The sequence below is a fragment of the Chlorocebus sabaeus genome, chromosome 13 (assembly GCF_047675955.1).
Source record: "Chlorocebus sabaeus isolate Y175 chromosome 13, mChlSab1.0.hap1, whole genome shotgun sequence".
Taxonomy (NCBI): Eukaryota; Metazoa; Chordata; class Mammalia; order Primates; family Cercopithecidae; genus Chlorocebus; species Chlorocebus sabaeus.
In genome coordinates this window covers 52,046,732-52,065,524 of record NC_132916.1, presented here as the reverse complement: position 1 = coordinate 52,065,524, position 18,793 = coordinate 52,046,732, and the positions used below count along the sequence as shown (strand labels likewise).

The 18,793-nt window shown below is 35.9% G+C and overlaps 1 protein-coding gene across 3 annotated transcripts in view; it reads left to right on the top strand.

Moving 5' to 3' along the window:
* The window catches only part of THEMIS (thymocyte selection associated), a 210,582-nt gene extending 193,165 nt beyond the window's left edge, over positions 1-17,417 (top strand). For all 3 annotated transcript variants that reach the window (XM_073022451.1, XM_008007111.3, XM_073022452.1), the window contains one exon: positions 8,109-17,417. In XM_073022451.1, coding sequence (XP_072878552.1) covers positions 8,109-8,140 — 32 coding nt within the window. In that variant the 3' untranslated portion in view covers positions 8,141-17,417. The remainder of the gene's footprint in view (positions 1-8,108) is intronic.
* The last annotated feature ends 1,376 nt before the right edge of the window (positions 17,418-18,793 follow it).

Sequence of the window (18,793 nt, the reverse complement as noted above, 5' to 3'; positions counted from 1 at the left end):
TCTTTTGGGATACCCAGACCTAATTCTTTCAGTTAAATGGGGTGGAACCTTTTCAAATATGTATCTAATAATTGTACTAAGGAAATTATTTATCTTGGTATTCAATGTCAACAACTAAAATTTTGCTGTGAATGACTGAACATGAATTGTGTAATAAGACTCTATTCCAGCCAAGAGTACAGTAAATCCTCACTTAGGAGCAGTGCTGCCAGCCACTGACATCTTCACTAAGAAATTGATGAAAACATTTCACCAGATTCTAGATAACTTTGTTCTGTGGGTCCTTGATTCAATCTGGTTGCTTGGTGATGCCCATGCCTTATTTTAAGAACATTATTATTAATTCTACATGTTATTTTATCCATAAATTACTAAAATATGTTATCTGAAAGTAGGATGATTAAGTGATAGAATGATAAAGCACAGACCTTTAGAGGCTGAACTGAGAAGTCTGGGTTAACATTTTGGTTTCCCCATTAGGTAGCTATGTACCATGAGCAATTTGTTATTTAAGACTATTCCTTTATTTGTAAAATTGAGTTACTAGTAGTGCTATACCATGGGCTTTTTTTTTTTTTTTTTTGAAGATTATATTAGATCAAATAGGTAAAAGTATAGTACATAGTAAACTACAATGAAGTCAAGCTATAATAATTAACTACTGAATCTTTACGAATTGATTGCTAAGGAAAACTTTGTTTTCCTACGATATGCTCTGTAAATTGCTGGCTGTGGCCACTTGATGTTATGGATCTTTTAGTCTCTAAGTTTCTGTCTGCATTTTTTGCCTTTGAGAACAGTATGCTCTTGGAGATGTTATGGCCTTTGCGAATGCTATGAACATTGGAGGGGATGAGAAACCCTCTTTGATAATGTCACTGATTCCTCACAGTAAGAGAAACACTCCAATTGTGTAGAGACATGGATGCCCTGATTCTCCCTAATGGACTCTTTCCCCATCTTACTTCAGCAGCAATAGCCGAGGAGGAACATAGGGCTTCAATGTTTATTCAGCTTAAGGTCTATTTTTAGTAATAACATGTGTTAAGTGGAAATGTTTTCATTGTACTATTTGCTGCATCCAGTTCCCTGCCCTGATTTACATGTGGAAAGTTGATTGGGAAGTGCTCTCAGGAACAGCACTTGAGGCAGAGTCCCAGAAGCAGATCTGGGCAGAGGGAAAAATTGAATCATGATATAGTCACAACAAAGACCTCAACTGATCCCATAGAGAGCTCTGGAGTTGGCATGGTTCTTCAGGGTTGTCCTGAATTAGTGGGTGGGGAACAGACTTTTATACCCCCTGCATCAAACAATCATTGGATGCAGCTGTCCCTGAGGAGAGTCTGTGGTTATGGGCAATGTGGCTTTTTTCAGCCAAGGGCACAGCCATTTGGTACAAGAGGATGATTACTCAGTTCTGAGGAGGATCTGATTATTATGTGGGTCACTCATTAATTGCTGCCATTGCTTCCGGTTATCTTCCGGGCTAAACAGGGGGCCATTTTCCTTTTTCCTCCTTATGTCTCTCTGGAAACTCAAATCATTGCCAGGAAGGATGACCTTTTAAATATGCTTATTTGTTTTTGCCCTACATAAACATAAATGTTTTCTAATAAGCAAATGTTACACTCTCCTGATCCATATTTTCCAATGTGATTTTCTTCCTTTTGTAACTTCAACTGTGGTCTTTGAATTTTCCCTACAACTTTAGACTAAATCTGTGCTACTGTTTGTCCTTCATAAATTAGACTAGTCAGGTAGTAAGACAAACCCTGGGCTAGAAAATGAAACCCAGGCACTCCAAGTTTGTGTCCCAGTTCTACCACAACCTGGATTCTTAGCCTTTCAGAAGCCATTTCATTTCTCTGAGCTTGACTTTCTCCATCAAAATAGTGGGTATACCAGATAATCTGTATGCCCTATCAGTTCTGAAAGCCTGTGATCCTATGGCTTACTCTGAGTTAGTCCAAATTGTTGGACTCAAATGGTCTTATCTCTAAGTGAGACTCACATACAGGTAATTCACCACATCTAAGATCTTACTTAATTTGGAAATTTAAACAGGTCAGAAAAAAACAAACTCCCTGGGAAAGCTCTCCACTTAGGCCAAGGTCGAAGCTAGAGATTAAAGAATGATTCTGTAGCTTTAGTTTAACATAAATGCTTAACATAAACTTCAGATCCTATTTGTATCATGGAAAATAAAACATAAGTAGTTTCCTATCGGGACCATTTTGAGGATTAGACAAGTTGGGGGTTCTATATTAAAGACCTTAATTGAAAGACTGATTATATGGGATCAAGAAGTAGGTAGTTTAGATCATAAAACACATTGATGTCTCTTAATTTTAAAGAAGAAACACCTCAAATTCAGGTTTATTCTAAGTAGTGTTCTAAGTGCAAAAATTACTTTTATTCCAAAGTCTAGAAAATCTGTTATTTAAAATATTGTATGATTTTCAACCAATGATTTAAAAATTGTCCCTTCATCTTTATATTTAACATCAATGCAGATATTTAATAATATAAACAAAATAATTATATTAGTAGAATTTATTTTACATTTCTAGATAAGGCTATTTTAGTTTGGAAATACTGACACCCTAAAGAAAAATGTTATAAGATTGCTCTTCATTTTATAGCAACCTATCTCCCTCTTCTCAGACTATTTAAATGTTTAAGAATGTGCTGCAAGGACAACCCATAGCCATTTCATTCTTTGAACAATTCTGAAATATCATTTCCTATTAGGAAGTTGTGTGAGCACTGACAACCTCGCCCCTCTTCTTCCCTAGAGATTAATTTATTTCCTGCAGTGCTTGCTTTTCATGGAAATCTTACTCGTAAGCCTTCACCAATGGGAGATCTCATCAGCAGAATGCTAATTATAAAACAAAACCGTGTACCATATTGAGAGGGAAAAACAGTTCTCTAGGCAAAACAAGCTTTTTGTTTTCTTTTTACTCTGCTCTGTGCTCCATCTATGGTTGAACAGAAATATTAACCCCTGGGAAAATATTCCACAAGGTGCTGGGGGATGGTAGAGAGTGCAAGTTTTGTAATGAGACAGACCCAAGACTAAGCTCTAATTCAAAGAACGTCACATTTGTTTGTGATTTTGTTTTCTTATCTTTAAAATTAGAATAAAAATACTTATCTTACACGGAATTTCTTGTGTTTTAAAATATTGCTTAATGTGTATGCTAAAAATATATATTCTTGGGATCTATTCTCTAGAGCAGAGTTGGAAAAGCATCATGGCCTATGGATAAAATATTAATGGGTCCCATTGCCTGATTTTTATGGCTGGGGAGCCAGGAATGTTTAATTTTTCATTTTCAAATGTTAAAGAATATTTTAAAATAATATTTTTGACAAGTAAAAATTTTATAAAATTCAAATTTTAATGTCTATGAATAAAGTTTTATTGGAACACATCTACATTTATTTAAACATTGTCTATGACTGCATTAGTGCTCTATCAGCACCGTCAAGTAATGGTAACAGATATTTACTGTCTGGCCCTTTAGAGAAAAAGTATGATTCAGGTATACCACGGGGATGTATTTCAGTGTATCTCAGGTGAGTCTGCTGTAGAGGTCCTATGGATCACATTTTGAAAAATAATGCACTAGAAGAATTGTGAACAACCTTCACTTCTTCTCACTTATCACACCCACTCTACCAGAAGTCTGGTTGGCTTTATCTTCAAACAACATCTAGAATACGCCCATTTTTTTTTTTCCATGGCTAATGCTACCAACCAAGTCTAAATTATCTGCTGCTATCAACCACTGTCTCTCATCTGGATTCCTCCACTTGTTTTCTGACTAGTCTATTTGCTCCTGCACATAGCCCATAGTGTCCATTCCCAACACAACAGCCAGAGTAAGTATAATAATCTTAAGTCAGATTGTGTAACTCCTCTCCTCAATGTCTTCCAGTGGCCTCTCTACTTCTCCTTTCTCACTACTCTGGATATGTTGGCCTCATAGCTGTTTCTCAAAAACCCTAGGAGAGCTCCATCCTCCAGGCTGTCACAGACTATTTTATCTAAATGGCATAATCTTTCCCCAGAGATCCATGTGGCTTTCAGATTTGCTTCCTTTTGGTCTTTATTCAACAGTTACCTTCTTGGCGATCACCTTATTTTAAAACTATAACCCTCCTGTCTGGCACTATCTGCCTCCTTTATGCTCTCTAACATGTTTTGCAGTGTCCTTTTTATTTTGGTTATTGGTCACCTACTCCACATAAGGTCACTACGAAGGCAGGGGTTTTTATCAGTTTGCTCTATCCTCAGGTTATAGGAAAGTGTCTGGCTCATAAGAGATTCACAGTAAGTATTTCTTGAATACAGAAATGAACCCCAGACTCCTATCTTGTGCTTGACAGATTATGTGTGGATTCTATCAAACATTTTCTGTATTCAAAAACGGTTGCCAGGAGTACAAATAGAAGACTTATCTCTGAAACAAGATGCAATACTCAATCACTTCAAATGAGAGGGGAAATAAAGCAGCTATTAACTTGTATTATTTGTTTGTTCAGTCTCAGCCCACAAGTTGATTATAAAAGATACTAAGGAAAGGGAAGTTAATTGTGGGTACCAATATGAAAACATGAATGAAAATCCAGTTGAAACTGTTCAGAAGAGACTCCAAGAAAGCACAATCAAGTTGCATCCTAAAAGAGAAAGAAGGTTCATGGCAGGTTTCAGTGTTCACCATCACATTGAGCAATTTCAGGGGACGGCACTCAAAGTTCCCCAAAAGAAAAGTGAAAAGGGAATAGCTTTCCTTCAAATTAACACTTTAGGAAACATCAGGTTTATAAGAGAATGTAAATTACTTTTAAACATATTTCAGCTTGATTCCTCCAAAATATGAGGAAATTGAAATTTTTTTTCACTTTAACCTTCTTATTCCAATAATTACCCATGTAATTTTATGCTTATAACTTTATTTTGTAGGTTATTCTTAAAAAGATATAATTCTGACCATTGAAGGACACTTCTTTAGCCTGTATTTTTGAGAGAGAAAAACAAAATTAAACTCCATTCTATGTCTACTCTTCTATGAATGAAATACTTTACTTGATCTACAAGGAAACTTGTCTACATGATTCCAAATACCTCAGTTAGTCTGATCAACTGAGTAACTGGTTCAGTGAATATTCATTTCAACATGAGAATCATTACCTCCTTATTGACCTTGTGACATTTCCAAAAGGAATGGGTGATGAATGCCAAAAAGATAAAGACTTTAAATCAATTTGGATTTTAAAACCTAAATTATTGTCAGAAAAAAAAAAACAGTTATTGCACAATTTGAGATTTCTTGAAAGTTAGTATGCAAGAAACACAATTTCTATTCAGTGTGGAATCTCCTGCTCTGTCAACTAGAGCTTGCCACCAGAGCATAGATGTAATTTAGAGGACCACTGCACTGGGTAAAGATTGGGTTAGATCAGACAGGGTGAGCTGACCTCTAAGGTCCCTTCTAAAACTAAGATTGTTTAAATCCCAGTCTTTTATTTGGAAAAAAATCTAATTATTTTAATTACCTCAACTCCCATTTTTCTGCTTAACTGTGTACTATCTTAAATCCGCTTATTGACAAGGGAAAGTTAGACTAATAACTGTCAAGATGACAGATTGAATTTTCAAACTGCATGCTTATAATAGTTTTATGTGACTCTGAGATGGCAATGGCAAGTAATATTTCTGTAGCACTTTACAGTTTACAAAGCACTTGCAAGCTCATTATTTCATTTGATAGTTCCTCAATTCTCTATGATTCAGTTATTTTATTTTATTTTATTTTATTTTATTTTATTTTATTTTTTGAGACAGAGTCTCGTTCTGTCGCCCAGGCTGGAGTGCAGTGGCGCAATCTTGGCTCACTGCAAGCTCCGCCTCCCGGGTTTACGCCATTCTCCTGCCTCAGCCTCCCGAGTAGCTGGGACTACAGGATCCCGGCACCACGCCCGGCTAATTTTTTGTATTTTTTTTCAGTAGAGACGAGGTTTCACAGTGTTAGCCAGGATGGTCTCGATCTCCTGACCTCGTGATCCGCCCTCCTCGGCCTCCCAAAGTGCTGGGATTACAGGCGTGAGCCACCGCGCCTGGCAGATTCAGTTATTATAATGAAAACGTATTCACTGATAAGGAAATGGAATTCAGAGAGTCCTCAAGACACACAGCCAGTTAAGTTGTAGACGCAGGAATCAGACCTAGGTCTTCAGATTCCAGTTCTCTGTACTACAATTCATTTACTGCATTTTCCTTCATCCCATCCCCCTGCTCCCTAAGAAAAGCAGCACTGCAAGGAAGAAATATTGCTGTTATTCCTTTTTATAGATAAAGTCACAAAGATAGTAAATGATAGAAGTAGGAATTAAATCTGGGCATACTGCCTAAAATTCTTGTGTTCTTATATCTAAAATGTATATTCTACAGTGTGTGGTTTTATTACTGTTTGTCATATAAGAAAGATCTAAAAATGTAAAGGCAGCCGTTGAGGACAGTGGATCATGAGGAGAGGGAAGGAATTCTAGGAGAGCATGCAGTCCAGGTTCTCTTCTGCATCAACCCACTGACCACTCCACCTCCCAGTCCCAGTTAGTACTGATGGGAATGTTGACAGAGGAAAGTGAATTCAGACCATTAGGGGAATTAACATGGTATGTGGAGAAATTCCTCTTCCTTCTCCTTTGACATTACCTTTCTTCTTTCTCAATTAGTCTGTGACCTCCTCAGGAGCCACAAAACTGCATATTTTGTTTCTGTGTTTCACACACATCATGAAAATCACTAAGAGATGGTGAGATAATTTTAGTCTTTTTACATTTATTGACATATTCTATCTTTGCAACTATTCCATTCAATGGGCATTATTATCCCCCTTCTCCTTCTCCTTAAAAAAATGAGAAAATGAGACATATAAAGGTTAGGTAAATTACTTTAGGTTATACGGCTAGTGTGACAGAAAAATAATTCAAAGAAGAAAAGAAGAGAGGAAGCAGGAAGAAAAAAAGAAGAAAGTGAGGGAAAGTGGGAGAGGGGAAGAAGGGAAGGAAAACAAATGGAAAGAAGGAAGGAAGGAAGGAAGGAAGGAAGGAAGGAAGGAGAAAAGGAGAGAGGGAGGCAGGGAGGGAGGCAATTATAGGCTATTGAGTGCTCAGAAGGAAGACCAACAAAGACCAGAGACTCTCTCCAGGTCCAGGCAGCTAGCGCTTAACTAACCTCTAGTACAATAGAGGCAGGGGAGGGTCACAGAGACTTCTGGTTTTCTCTTCCTCTTGACCACTTGTAGTGCTTACTTTTAGGGCTTCTTTTAATCACCCATCCATCATGCTCCATAAAGGCATAGTAAAAAGGAATAAAGTGTCTTACTGGAAGACAGGCACAATTCCTATTCATAGCATAGCTTGCTTTATTTGAGAGCCTGATGTGATTTTGTGTTAATGCCAGGTCTGTGTATATGTTAACTAGGAACTTTAGATAGTACAACTTATGCTGGAAACCTGTTGATTTTTCTTCAGTTTAACAATTATTAGGCACCCTTTTCCTCCTCTGTAGTTCTTAGAACTCCACTATACTTGCATTCTATTCTGTAGGCATAGTGCCACAGCCAAAGACTGTTGAGTCTGGAAACAGACACTTTTAGACATAATCAGCTTCATCTTCTTACTAGCTGTGTGATTGCTGGGGAGGTCTCAACTTCACTGAGGTCTCAATTTTCTACCTTACATTACCCATATGATAGAGTTGTTATAAGGATGAACTGAAAGGCAAACAAAAGCATTTTGTCCATGGAAAAACACTTTATACATCTAAGCTATTATCTCCTACCTCATACAAGTATCTACCTTGTTTCTGAAGAGTGAAGAGCTTACTTTTTCGGGGTTTTTTTTTTGTTGTTGTTGTTGTTTGTTTGTTTTGTTTTCATTTTATTTTGTTGACTCTTTCTGCTTTGCTTCCAACCATTTCTCAAAAACCATACATGCATGTGAGTGTTAACAGTATTTGAAAGCAGGCAGTTTCCTTTCTGGTTATTTTCAATACATATTTCTGATAAACACTTCTTTTTTTTTATTTATAGAAACATTCAAGAATGAAAAACGTCAAAAATAACAATATGTGACAGAAGCCACTTAGGAAACAAACATAAATGTTGGAGGGAAAAAAGAAGCTAGCCTTCTAGCTGAAAAACAAATATTCCCCAATGGACTCCAGAAGAAACTTGACTTATCGCTGCAAAGGAGAGAACAACCTTAAAACTTTTAACAGATAAAACTTAGAGAAACCTAAGATATAAAATTCGTATAGTCTATTCTGTTGTGTCTAAATCTGTATGTATTGTTTTGTTGTTTTTTAGGACATATTTATTTAACGTGCACATTTTTTTCAGGTTCTTATTTCTACTACCAACAACTAAGTAATTGAGAAATAATTTTGTATTTCAGTTTCTGAGTAAAACCAGTCTGAAATAGGATAAAAGCTCACCAAATATTTTCTTTTTTTCCCAGAATTTGTTTTGCCATTTTTTTTAGTGCTATCATCATTCCTAACAAGACTAACTTACAGAAAAATAATTATATCTGAGTGATTTAAAATGTCCAGGTTTCTTATCCAAATCCCTTGGAACTGGGATCCCTACCTATCAAGGGTGGAAGGGAGTTTGACTTCACATTCACAGTGTATTTACAAAATACACTTTGTAATAAATATGTTTGAATTCCAACAGCCAAAGCCATTGAGAGTCATAGGAGTTTTCCATAACCTCTTCTACGACCCAACAAGAAGTTCATGACTGAAATTTCACCGGATTTCTGAGAAGATGCCTTAGTATTTTATGTACTGTATACCACACAATTCTTTAGATGAATGTTTCTTAGGACTGTAGGAAAATTATCTAGTTAATCATAATATTTAATGTAAAGAAAAAGGCAATAAAATTGTAATGTGATATAATAAATTTGGCTGACAATAAACCAAAGTGATTCTTAATTAGTGTACATTAGAATGATGCTCTTATAGTTGCATCACCTATAAAAATTACTTTAAGAGCTCTCACATTTTGATAATTTATCTTATTATGTATTAAGTATACAGGAACAATATTATTTTTCCTCTAACAAAATGAAGAGACAGGCTATCTGGTTAATGTTACACAGGAATTTAATAGTAACACTTAAACTTCATCCATAGATCATACTCTGTACAAAATCTGTTAGCTAACATCCTATCTCATAATTATTTTATGTTACTTGGAGAAATTTGTTGATTTTGTACCAAAGTGTTTCTGAAGACAATAAATTGTGAGTCAGTTTTTGAACAAAAAAAATTACAGTTAGAGTTTTTTCAATGTTTATATTCTGATTAAGCTCACATTACCTTACTTTTTTCTAAGTGACAATTAATCCTGATTTATAATGTCCTAAATATTGCTTAGTGATTTGATTGTGGTAATATAATTTCTTATCTACAATGTTTAAACTTTTATGGGATAGTTTTACTTTTATTAATTTTGCCTGTTTGTGCAGATTAGAGCAGAAACTTTTCTAAGCCCCACATTTGGTTATTGAAGGCCACAGCGAATCTTAACCTGACAACCTTGGCAAACTGCACCATAGGTAATTTTAGACTCATATAATTTGTTATTTTTCAAGTAATAGTGAACAATTAATATTTCCATTTGGAATATGAGAATGATTAAATTTCTACTTTTGATAAGTACCATTCTTTGATTAGAAAATTAAGAGAATGCATATCTTCCTTTGGCCGTAAATTATCAAGGGCTTTCTAATGGAAATCATATATAACATTTCTAAATATAAGTCCTTTCATATACTGCATTTCCAGTTGTCTTGATATTGAAAAGTGTAATAAACTTCATGCTCACTTATTGGAGATTTGGGAAGGTTGAAAATAAATTTCCTAATTTTTATTTGTATGTGTTCTCTTCTATGTTTAACTCTAGGATAACTATCTTCCTGTAACGATTAGGTTAAAATAGTCTTTAACTAGAATTGAAATAAATTGTTCACTAAGGAAGGGATTGCTTGTGCTAAAAAAAAAAAAAAAAAAAAAAAGCCAGGAGGAGAGAGATTTCCTTCCTGCCCTATGGACTTACAGTGCTGAGCTCAATCATAATGACCAAATTTCACAGCATGGTCAAGTTGCATAGACAGGGGCCAAGACTATGAATTGTTAATACTGGCTTCTTCCTAATTGAATCAGCCAAGCAATTTTGGAAAAGGCTGTCAGAAAGGAGTGAGAAATGGAAAGAGGAAAATGTGATTGTTGAGATAGGCTAGTTCAACTCTTGCGTCCGGGATTTTAATATAAAAACTGTTTGTTTTAAGATCAGAGTCAACATGTAATGAGACTTTTAGGTGTTTATCCAATGGTTCTTGGTTCAAGTTGCCTCTAAAAGGAAAAAAAATGTGTAAAACGCTGGGGGAAGTCAGAATTAGGATCTAATTATAACCCCGGTAGGCTGGAATACTAAAAATGAAATCCAATAGAATAAAACTATTATTTTGATCTTACCATGAAAATATTTCCACAATTGTAAAACTTCTGACTGCTTCTACTTCTACTGCTGTGGTCCAAACTCAGTCATCTCTGTTGGATTATTGCAAAAATCCTGTAACAATTCTTCCCGTTCCTGCCCTTCCTACCTATCAATCTATTCTGATTGTGAGAACCAGAATGATCTTATTAAAATATATGCTATTATTACACACCACAGTCATGTCCTACCTCATTCAGACTAAAAACCAAAATTCCTAAAACGATCCACAAAGGTGTACCCAATCTATTCCCATTCTCTCTCTGGACTCTTCCTATTCATTTTGCTCAAGTCATACTGATCTTCCCATTTGATGTGGTTTGACTGTGTCCCCATCTAAATCTCGTCTTGAATTGTAGTTCTCATAATCCCCACATGTCATGGGAGGGACCCGGTGGAAGGTAATTGAGTCATGGGGGCAGTTTCCCCCATGCTGTTCTCCTGATAGTGAGTGAGTTCTCATGAGATCTGCTGGCTTTTATAGAGGCTTTTTCCACTTTTGCTTGGCACTTCTTGCTGCCACCATGTGAAGAAGGATGTGTTTGCTTCCCCTTCTGCCATGATTATAAATTTTCTGAGGCCTCCCCAGCCATGCTGAACTGTGAGTCAATTAAACCTATTTCCTTTATAAATAACCCAGTCTTGGGTATGTCTTTATTAGCCATGTGAGAATGGACTAATACACCATTATTTATCAACTGTGCCAGGACTAGTCCTACCCTGAGGCCTTTGCATTTGCTGTTCTCCCTGCCTGGAACACAGTTTGCTCTCCTCTCCACAGAGGTCACTCCCTTACTTGCTTCAGGCTTTATCCACATATTATCTTCTCAGTGTGGCCTGCTCTGGCCACCCTATCTCAAACTGCAGCCTCAACTCTTATTAGTCTTTCTATCTCCTTTCCTGCCTTAATTTTCTCCATAATAGTTTATTCTGTCTAACAAGTTATGTCTTTTACATATCTTGTTTCTTTTCTGTCTCCTTTGCACTAGACTGTAAACCCCTTGAAGGCAAGATTTCTTATTGGTTTCTGCTCTACACACAGGCACTTAGAATAGTATCTGGCATATATCTGGCACTCAGTATATGTTTGCTGAATGAATTGACTAAAGTTAGGAATGTGAGAACTCAGACCAGACTGCCCAGGTCTGAATACTGATTCCCTGTTTACTGGGATGCCTTGGGTAGGTGTGTGAACCTCCTTCTGCCTCAAATTCCTACATATATATAAAATAGGACTAAAATAGAATCTACATTGTAGAGTTGTTGTGATACTTTGATGAATGAATATATGTAAAGTGCTTAGAGCTTTGTCTGTCAAAAAGCAAGTCCTCAATACATTTATCTGTTACTATTTTATTATATATATATATATATATATATGTTCTAAATTATATATAAAATGTTAGATCAAGGATTTTTAGTTTTGGAGTTTTGCATCTTTTCCTCTTTGAGTTTTCTTTCTTTCCCACTTCCACTTTTATGTGCCATGACAAATACTCATCTAGTCCTTATTATCTTAGCTCAGGTTCCCTAGAAGCACAGGTTAAGGGGGAAGATACTCATTCAGTGGTTTATTGGAGTGTTTTTAGGATAAATCTGTATGGAAGTGGAAGAAGCAGAACCAGGACAGCAGAATGATCCAGATAAATATACGGTTTCATAAGAACTCCAACCTAATCTTTCCAGCCTGATCCTAAGGGTACCCCAGAGCATGGATTATACTACTGTGCTGATTCCTCAGCTGAACCTTCAAAAATTTGTTCCAAATCCACGAGGCCAGCAGGTTTCAAATTCTGTACCATACGACAGGACAAATGAGTCCCATAGGTATATCCCACTGTTGCATCTCCCTTGTGACAAATTGAGTCACTTGATCTGAGATGATATTACACGGTATCATGTTGGGAGAACAGAAATCCTGTGACCCCTCTGTGGCAGTGCTGGCTGAGGCACTGTGGAAAGGAAAAGTAAACTGATACCTGGAGTATGTTTCGATTTCAGTTATGAGAAAGCATAGATTCTTCTTGGGTGAAAGGGATTCAATGTAATAAAATTCTTACCAACTGACTAGGTTGTCTCTTCAACGGATGGTAACTTATCAGGGAGAGGGACAAACACCATTGGTCTTTGTGGCAGGCAAGTTGAAACTTCAACAATAACAGTAACTAGGTCAGCCTTTGTGAGAAACAGTTCATGCTATTGGCCCAGGACTTATAGTAATATGTGCCATCACGGTTACTCCGCTCATGAGTCCATTGTGCAAGTACCGGGGTGACTAAGGACAGAGGCTAGTTGATATCTACTGATTGAGTCAACTTATCTAATTGATTTTATAGTACAGATGCTCTCTGTTGAACACTAATTTGCTATACAAAATTTTCACACCTTTTCCCAATTTTCATAGTCATCCTCTTCTTCAGATATTTTTATCCACCATATTCAGCTCTATCTGTATCCAGGTATTGAACTAATCAGCTAAGCCATTTGCTATTAAAGCCACTTCCCAAGGAGTTTATGTTTATCCTGATTGCAGGCCATTTTCTGTTGACACACAACGTGGACAACCAGATGCATGCAACTCTGTCCACTGGGAGGATTTCACTTCACCATTGTCTTTCAGACCCACTCCTATGTAGGGCTCTAGTGCAACAGTAATCCATTTGGGCCTCTGCTAATACACCAAGTTGACACATCCATGAACGGATCCACTTCATTTTATTAGTTGTTTACAGAGAACCGCACCCTGAGCTCTGGAAGTGTAAGCTGAATAAAAAGTGCAGGTACAACAATGTGGGTGAGTGATTTGAGGGTCTCATCAGTCACTCATTGGCACGTCTCATTTGTATCATCTGGACCTGCTTCACCCCAGTCCTGTATGTGCTGCTTCTGTCTTGCAAAGTGCTGCTGCTGGGTTTACTTAATCTTATGAATTCCTGTGTCTGATAGCAATCAGTCCAAGAGAGCAGTTTCAGTCATATGATTATACAATGTTCTATTGTCATATATCAGTCTCCTACTTGGTAAAGTAGCATGGTGACAGCTGCTTTTCAAATGTTGTATAGGTCTGTGATAAAATGTCATGGCTGTGTTCCAAGGATTGCACAGTAATTCTCCTATTAGAGCTTGCCAGCGATTTTATACACTATATCTATTAGATACTCATCAGCTATATATCTAGATACCCACAGTACCACAGATCTTTCAAGTAATATGGCAGAGATGCAAGTCTGCTGTAACCACAGACTTGACCTGCTGTATCACCCCTCTTTCCTCTGGACCACATACAAAACTGTCAGTCATTTGCGTCATCTCATACATGATTCAGAGCAGCATACTCAAGTGTGGTATGTACTGCCTATCCAACCCCCAAAGACTTACTACTTTCTTAGTGGAAAGAGGTGTAAAGGACATGCTGTGGTCTAAATGTTGGTGTCTTCCAAAATTCATATGTTGGAAACCAATACCCAGTGTGATAATATTAAAATATGGGCCTTTTAAGAAGTAATTATGTCATGATGGCTCTACTCTCAGGAATGGGATTGGTTCTCTTACGAAAGAAGCTGAAGGGAGTGTCCTTGCTCCCCTCTGCCATGTAAGGATGCAGCAAGAGGTGCCATCTTTGAAACAAAGTAAGCCCTCACCAGACCTCAAATCTTCTGGTACCTTGATCTTAGACTTCTTAGCCTACAGAATGGTGAGCAATAAATTTCTATTCTTTATAAATTACCCAGTCTAAAGTATTTTGTTATAGCAGCCCAGAACAAATAAAGATAGTGCCAGAAACTGTTCTTTGTCTGAGGAGATATCCTAGCTTCCTTAGCTCAAGGGAATCCTAAAATTTTTATCCATATGGCAGCATCTTGAATTTCTGCAAGGTTTAGTTTATTCTGTTGTTAATGGGCCAAGGTGTTACTAAAGAATGGGAGCTAGATACATACCCTTTTAGGTGACTAGCAAGGTACTTAAGCTATGGGACCCTAGTCCCTGTGGCTTATGTTTGCTCATGTGACCCTCATTCAACATACTCTTGTCATTTCTTGAGAACAGTGCAATGGTTGGGCACGTCGGAAGCTGCAGCTTGGTGTCTGAGCCCTCCAGGATTTTCTTGCCCCACATAGTACTTGCTATCTGCTTCATACCCTTTATTAAAGCTAAGTAAACTTAGTGCTTGGTGTACTTATTGTTTCTTGTATCTTTGATTGACAATATGAAATGGTCTTGTTTTTGCAAGAATACAAAATAAAAATAAAATACTAGAAATAATAAATATGGTTTGGCTGTGCCCCTACCCAAATCTCATCTTGAATTCCCATGTGTTTTGTATGTTGAATCATGGGGGCAGGTCTTTCCTGTGCTGTTCTCATGAGAGTAAATAAATCTCACAAGATCCGATGGTTTTAAAAAGTGGAGATTCCCTGCGCAAACTCTCTTCTCTTCTCTGCCACCATGTGACATGTGCCTTTCTCCTTCTGCCATGATTGTGAAGTCTCCCCAGTCACATGGAACTGTAAATCCAATAAACCACTTTCTTTTGTAAATTACCCAGTCTTGGGTATGTCTTTATCAGCAGCGTGAAAATAGACAAATACAATGATGATTATGACAGCTAAAAAAGGAAAAAAAAAAAATGCAGGTTAGGCACAACAGAAGAGAAAGTTGCTGAGATGGTAGACCTTAATTAATTACCCAGAATGTAGCAAGGAAAGACAAGACAGTGGAAAAGAGGTGTTAAAAAACACTGAGAAGAGTTTAAGAAGGCAGAATGTTTACTTAATTAGAGTGAGAGTACAAGAAATTCAGAGAGTGATGCAAGGCAGAAGTGAAGTAATATTCAAAGAGATGATGTCTGAGAACTTTCCAGGAATAATAAATAATACAAAACTTGAGATTTAGGAAATACAGCAGCGTATTTCAAGAAGAATAAAGAAGTAATTTCCTTACAACTCATAGTGAAATTTCAGAAGGAGGATATAAAATAGAACTGGGACATCAATTGGACAAACAGTTGACTTTTCCAAGCCTAGTACAACAGCTGGAAGATGGGATGCCAACGGAAAAAGCTCTCCAGTGAGAACTGCTAATCCAGTTAAAATATTTTCAAAAATAAGAATAACATATTTCTTACAGATAAACAAAAACAGGGGGCTTACAGTCAATTAAATTCTTGGTAAAAGGATATCTAAAGGGTATACTCTAAGAAATAAAATAAGTCCAGAAAAAAAAAATCTGAGAATCAAGAATGAGTAGGATATTAAAAAATAATTACAGACTGGAAGATATTTGCAATATATATGTCCAATAAAAAAATGGTATCCAGAATGTATAAAAGCCTCCTTCAAATCATTAAGTAAAATGCAGACAAGTTAATTTTAAGAAAGGGTAAAGAACTTAAGCAGGTACTTCATAAAAGAGGATATTCGAAAGGATAATGAACATAAAAATCTGCTCAAAATCACAGCAATCTTTAGGCAAATGCAAATTAAAATTACAACAAGATATATCATTATAAACCTACCAGATGGCTAAAAGTTTTTTTCAAAAAATGAAAAGAACAAGTTTTGAAGAAAGTGTGGAGCAGCCAGAACTCTCACATGTTACTGGTAGGAGTTTAAATTGACAGATCTATTTGGAAAACTGTTTGGCACTGTCTCCTAAAGCTAAACATACACCTACCCTATGACCCAGAATTCCTATTTGTGTAAATCCAACAAAATTAAATGTAAACTAATTTAGCTACCAATAAGACATGTACAATGATGTTCCTAATGACTTTATTCAAAGTAGTTTCAAACTGGAAACAACCCGTGCCCAGGAGTAGTAGAATAGGCAAACACATTGTAGGGTAACCATGCAATGGAAACTGATGTAGCAATGAAAAAAGATAAACTACACAAAAATGCAACAGCATGGATGAACCAGAATCATCAAAATTAGACACAAAATAGTATTTACCACAGGAATCATCAAAATTAGACACAAAATAGTTTTTACTGTATGATTCTGTTTATATAAATATTAAGAAAAGGCAACAGTGCTTTATAGTAATAGAAAGAAGTATGATGTTTGCATTTAGTTTGGTTATGACTGGCTGGAGAGGCACACAAGAGGTCTCCGGAGGGCTGAGAATGTTCCATATATTAATCTGTGTTATGGTTACATTGAAATATACATAGGTTTAAATTAATGAAGGTTTGCGCTGTAGAATTACGCACTTCACTGCCTATGTGTAATAAAGCAACAGAATGGTAAGCACAAGTTTCAGAATAGTACTTACCCCTGGGGTAAAGGTTGAGGAGAGATTAGGGATGAGAGCCTAAGGGACTTAAAGTGTATTCACAGTGTTATATTTCTTATTGTATATGTAGTATATGTTTTGTACATATAAATATTTTACATATGCAAAAACAAATGGAGGAAAAAATGATATAAGGGAAACATTACTATTTGTTCTGGCCGACAAAGAATGCAGATATTCAGCAAACCTTCCATAAAATACATATTAGAATCCCCTGTGTGCAGTTTATTTCATCAAATGTAATGTTGTTAGGCACATACTTTAGCTCTGCTATCTTGCTAGAATGCATTTTTCCATTGGGATGATCTCATAAATATTTTCTTATATTTATCTCACATGCTAATAAAAGATAAGAGGTACATTTTCTTCAGCATGTTCCTTGAAATGTCCCAAATCATTTTGTTAAAAATAAATGCTTTTTACATTGTATGTCAATTTCTTATCTTCTGTAGTATTCAGAGTAAAATCTGAACTCTTTAGTCCGTGTTATCAAGTACTTGAAGTACTTAATATATATGATATTTATACTTTTTTAGACATAACCCTGACATTTAATTTTTTTTTTTTTTTTTTTTTTTTTTTTGCTTTTGTGCATTCTGAGGAAACCTCAAGTTGGGCTGAATATTTCCAATTCATGGAAAGATACACAAAGTGTTCTTATTTCTAAGTTAGAGATTAGTAGTGAAATACTAGCAAAAATATTTATTTATAGTGCTCATAGGCTAATTAGACTAAATAGGACACTATTAGAGAAAGCCTACTCTAATGTTTTCCTTCTCTCATTACATGAAAATAATTAACTTTGTCTAAATAATTCTCATTTAGAATAGGTTTTCATTTTTATTATGATTGAAACTTGAGTCATAAACATGTATGTAAATATTAAATACAAGTTCTTCATCAGAAATGTGATTTGCAAATATTTTTACTTGATCTGTGTTTTATCTTTTCATTTTCTTAAAATAGTCTGTTAAAACACAGTTCTTAATTTTAATGAGTTTTGATTTATAATTTTATTTTATGGATCACATTTGTGTGTCATATTTAAAAAAATATTTGCCTAACACAAGTCATAAAGAGTTTTACTGTATATTCTTCTAGAATTTTTAGATTTTACATTTAGGTATGTGATCTGTTTGAGTTAATATTTATATATGATATGAGGAGGGATGGTTGTAAAGATGCTTTTTTTCTTCTTCTTTCCTGCCTTTATTTCTTCCTTCCTTTTTTCCCCAAATAGATATTTAAGTTTTCCACCACTATTTGTTAAACAGACTTCTTTTTTCTGTTGAATGGCTTTTGCAAGTTGTTTGAAATCCAATTAATCATGTATATTTCAGTCTATTTCTGCTATCTCTGTTCTATCAATGTCTTTTCTAGCCATGTGGACTAATTCTTGCAACTTTTTAGGCTTTTTAGACTTAAGAAGAGTGAAGAGAGTAGGGAATGTTTAGTGGAAGGACATATCCTGTGAAATTCAGGAGCCACACCATCTAGTAAGTACAATGTACTTTTCCCCCTAGCTTTTAATTATTTACTTTTTTCAAAAATGTTCAATGAAGTGTTTTGAAATATTACATCTGAGATGTCACTTAATTAAATAATGTATGGAAGAAGAGTGGCCCACACTTGGTGAGAAGTTATACAAACATAGCAACCACACACAGCCAAAAAAGGTGGTTATGACACTACAAAATGTGACCAGTAAAAGATCTGAAGTAGCAGACAGATTTACTATGATGAGAAATAAATTAGATAAATTTGTGGATCACACAGGCACTTTTTAGGACAGCTCTTCCTCCCAAAGACTTGGGGAGGGAGACCTTGAAAGAGACTAGATTTCCTATTGATCCTGTGAGATGAGAAGTCTAACTCTTTTTATTGGATTATAATAAGGAAGGAATATCCTAGAAAT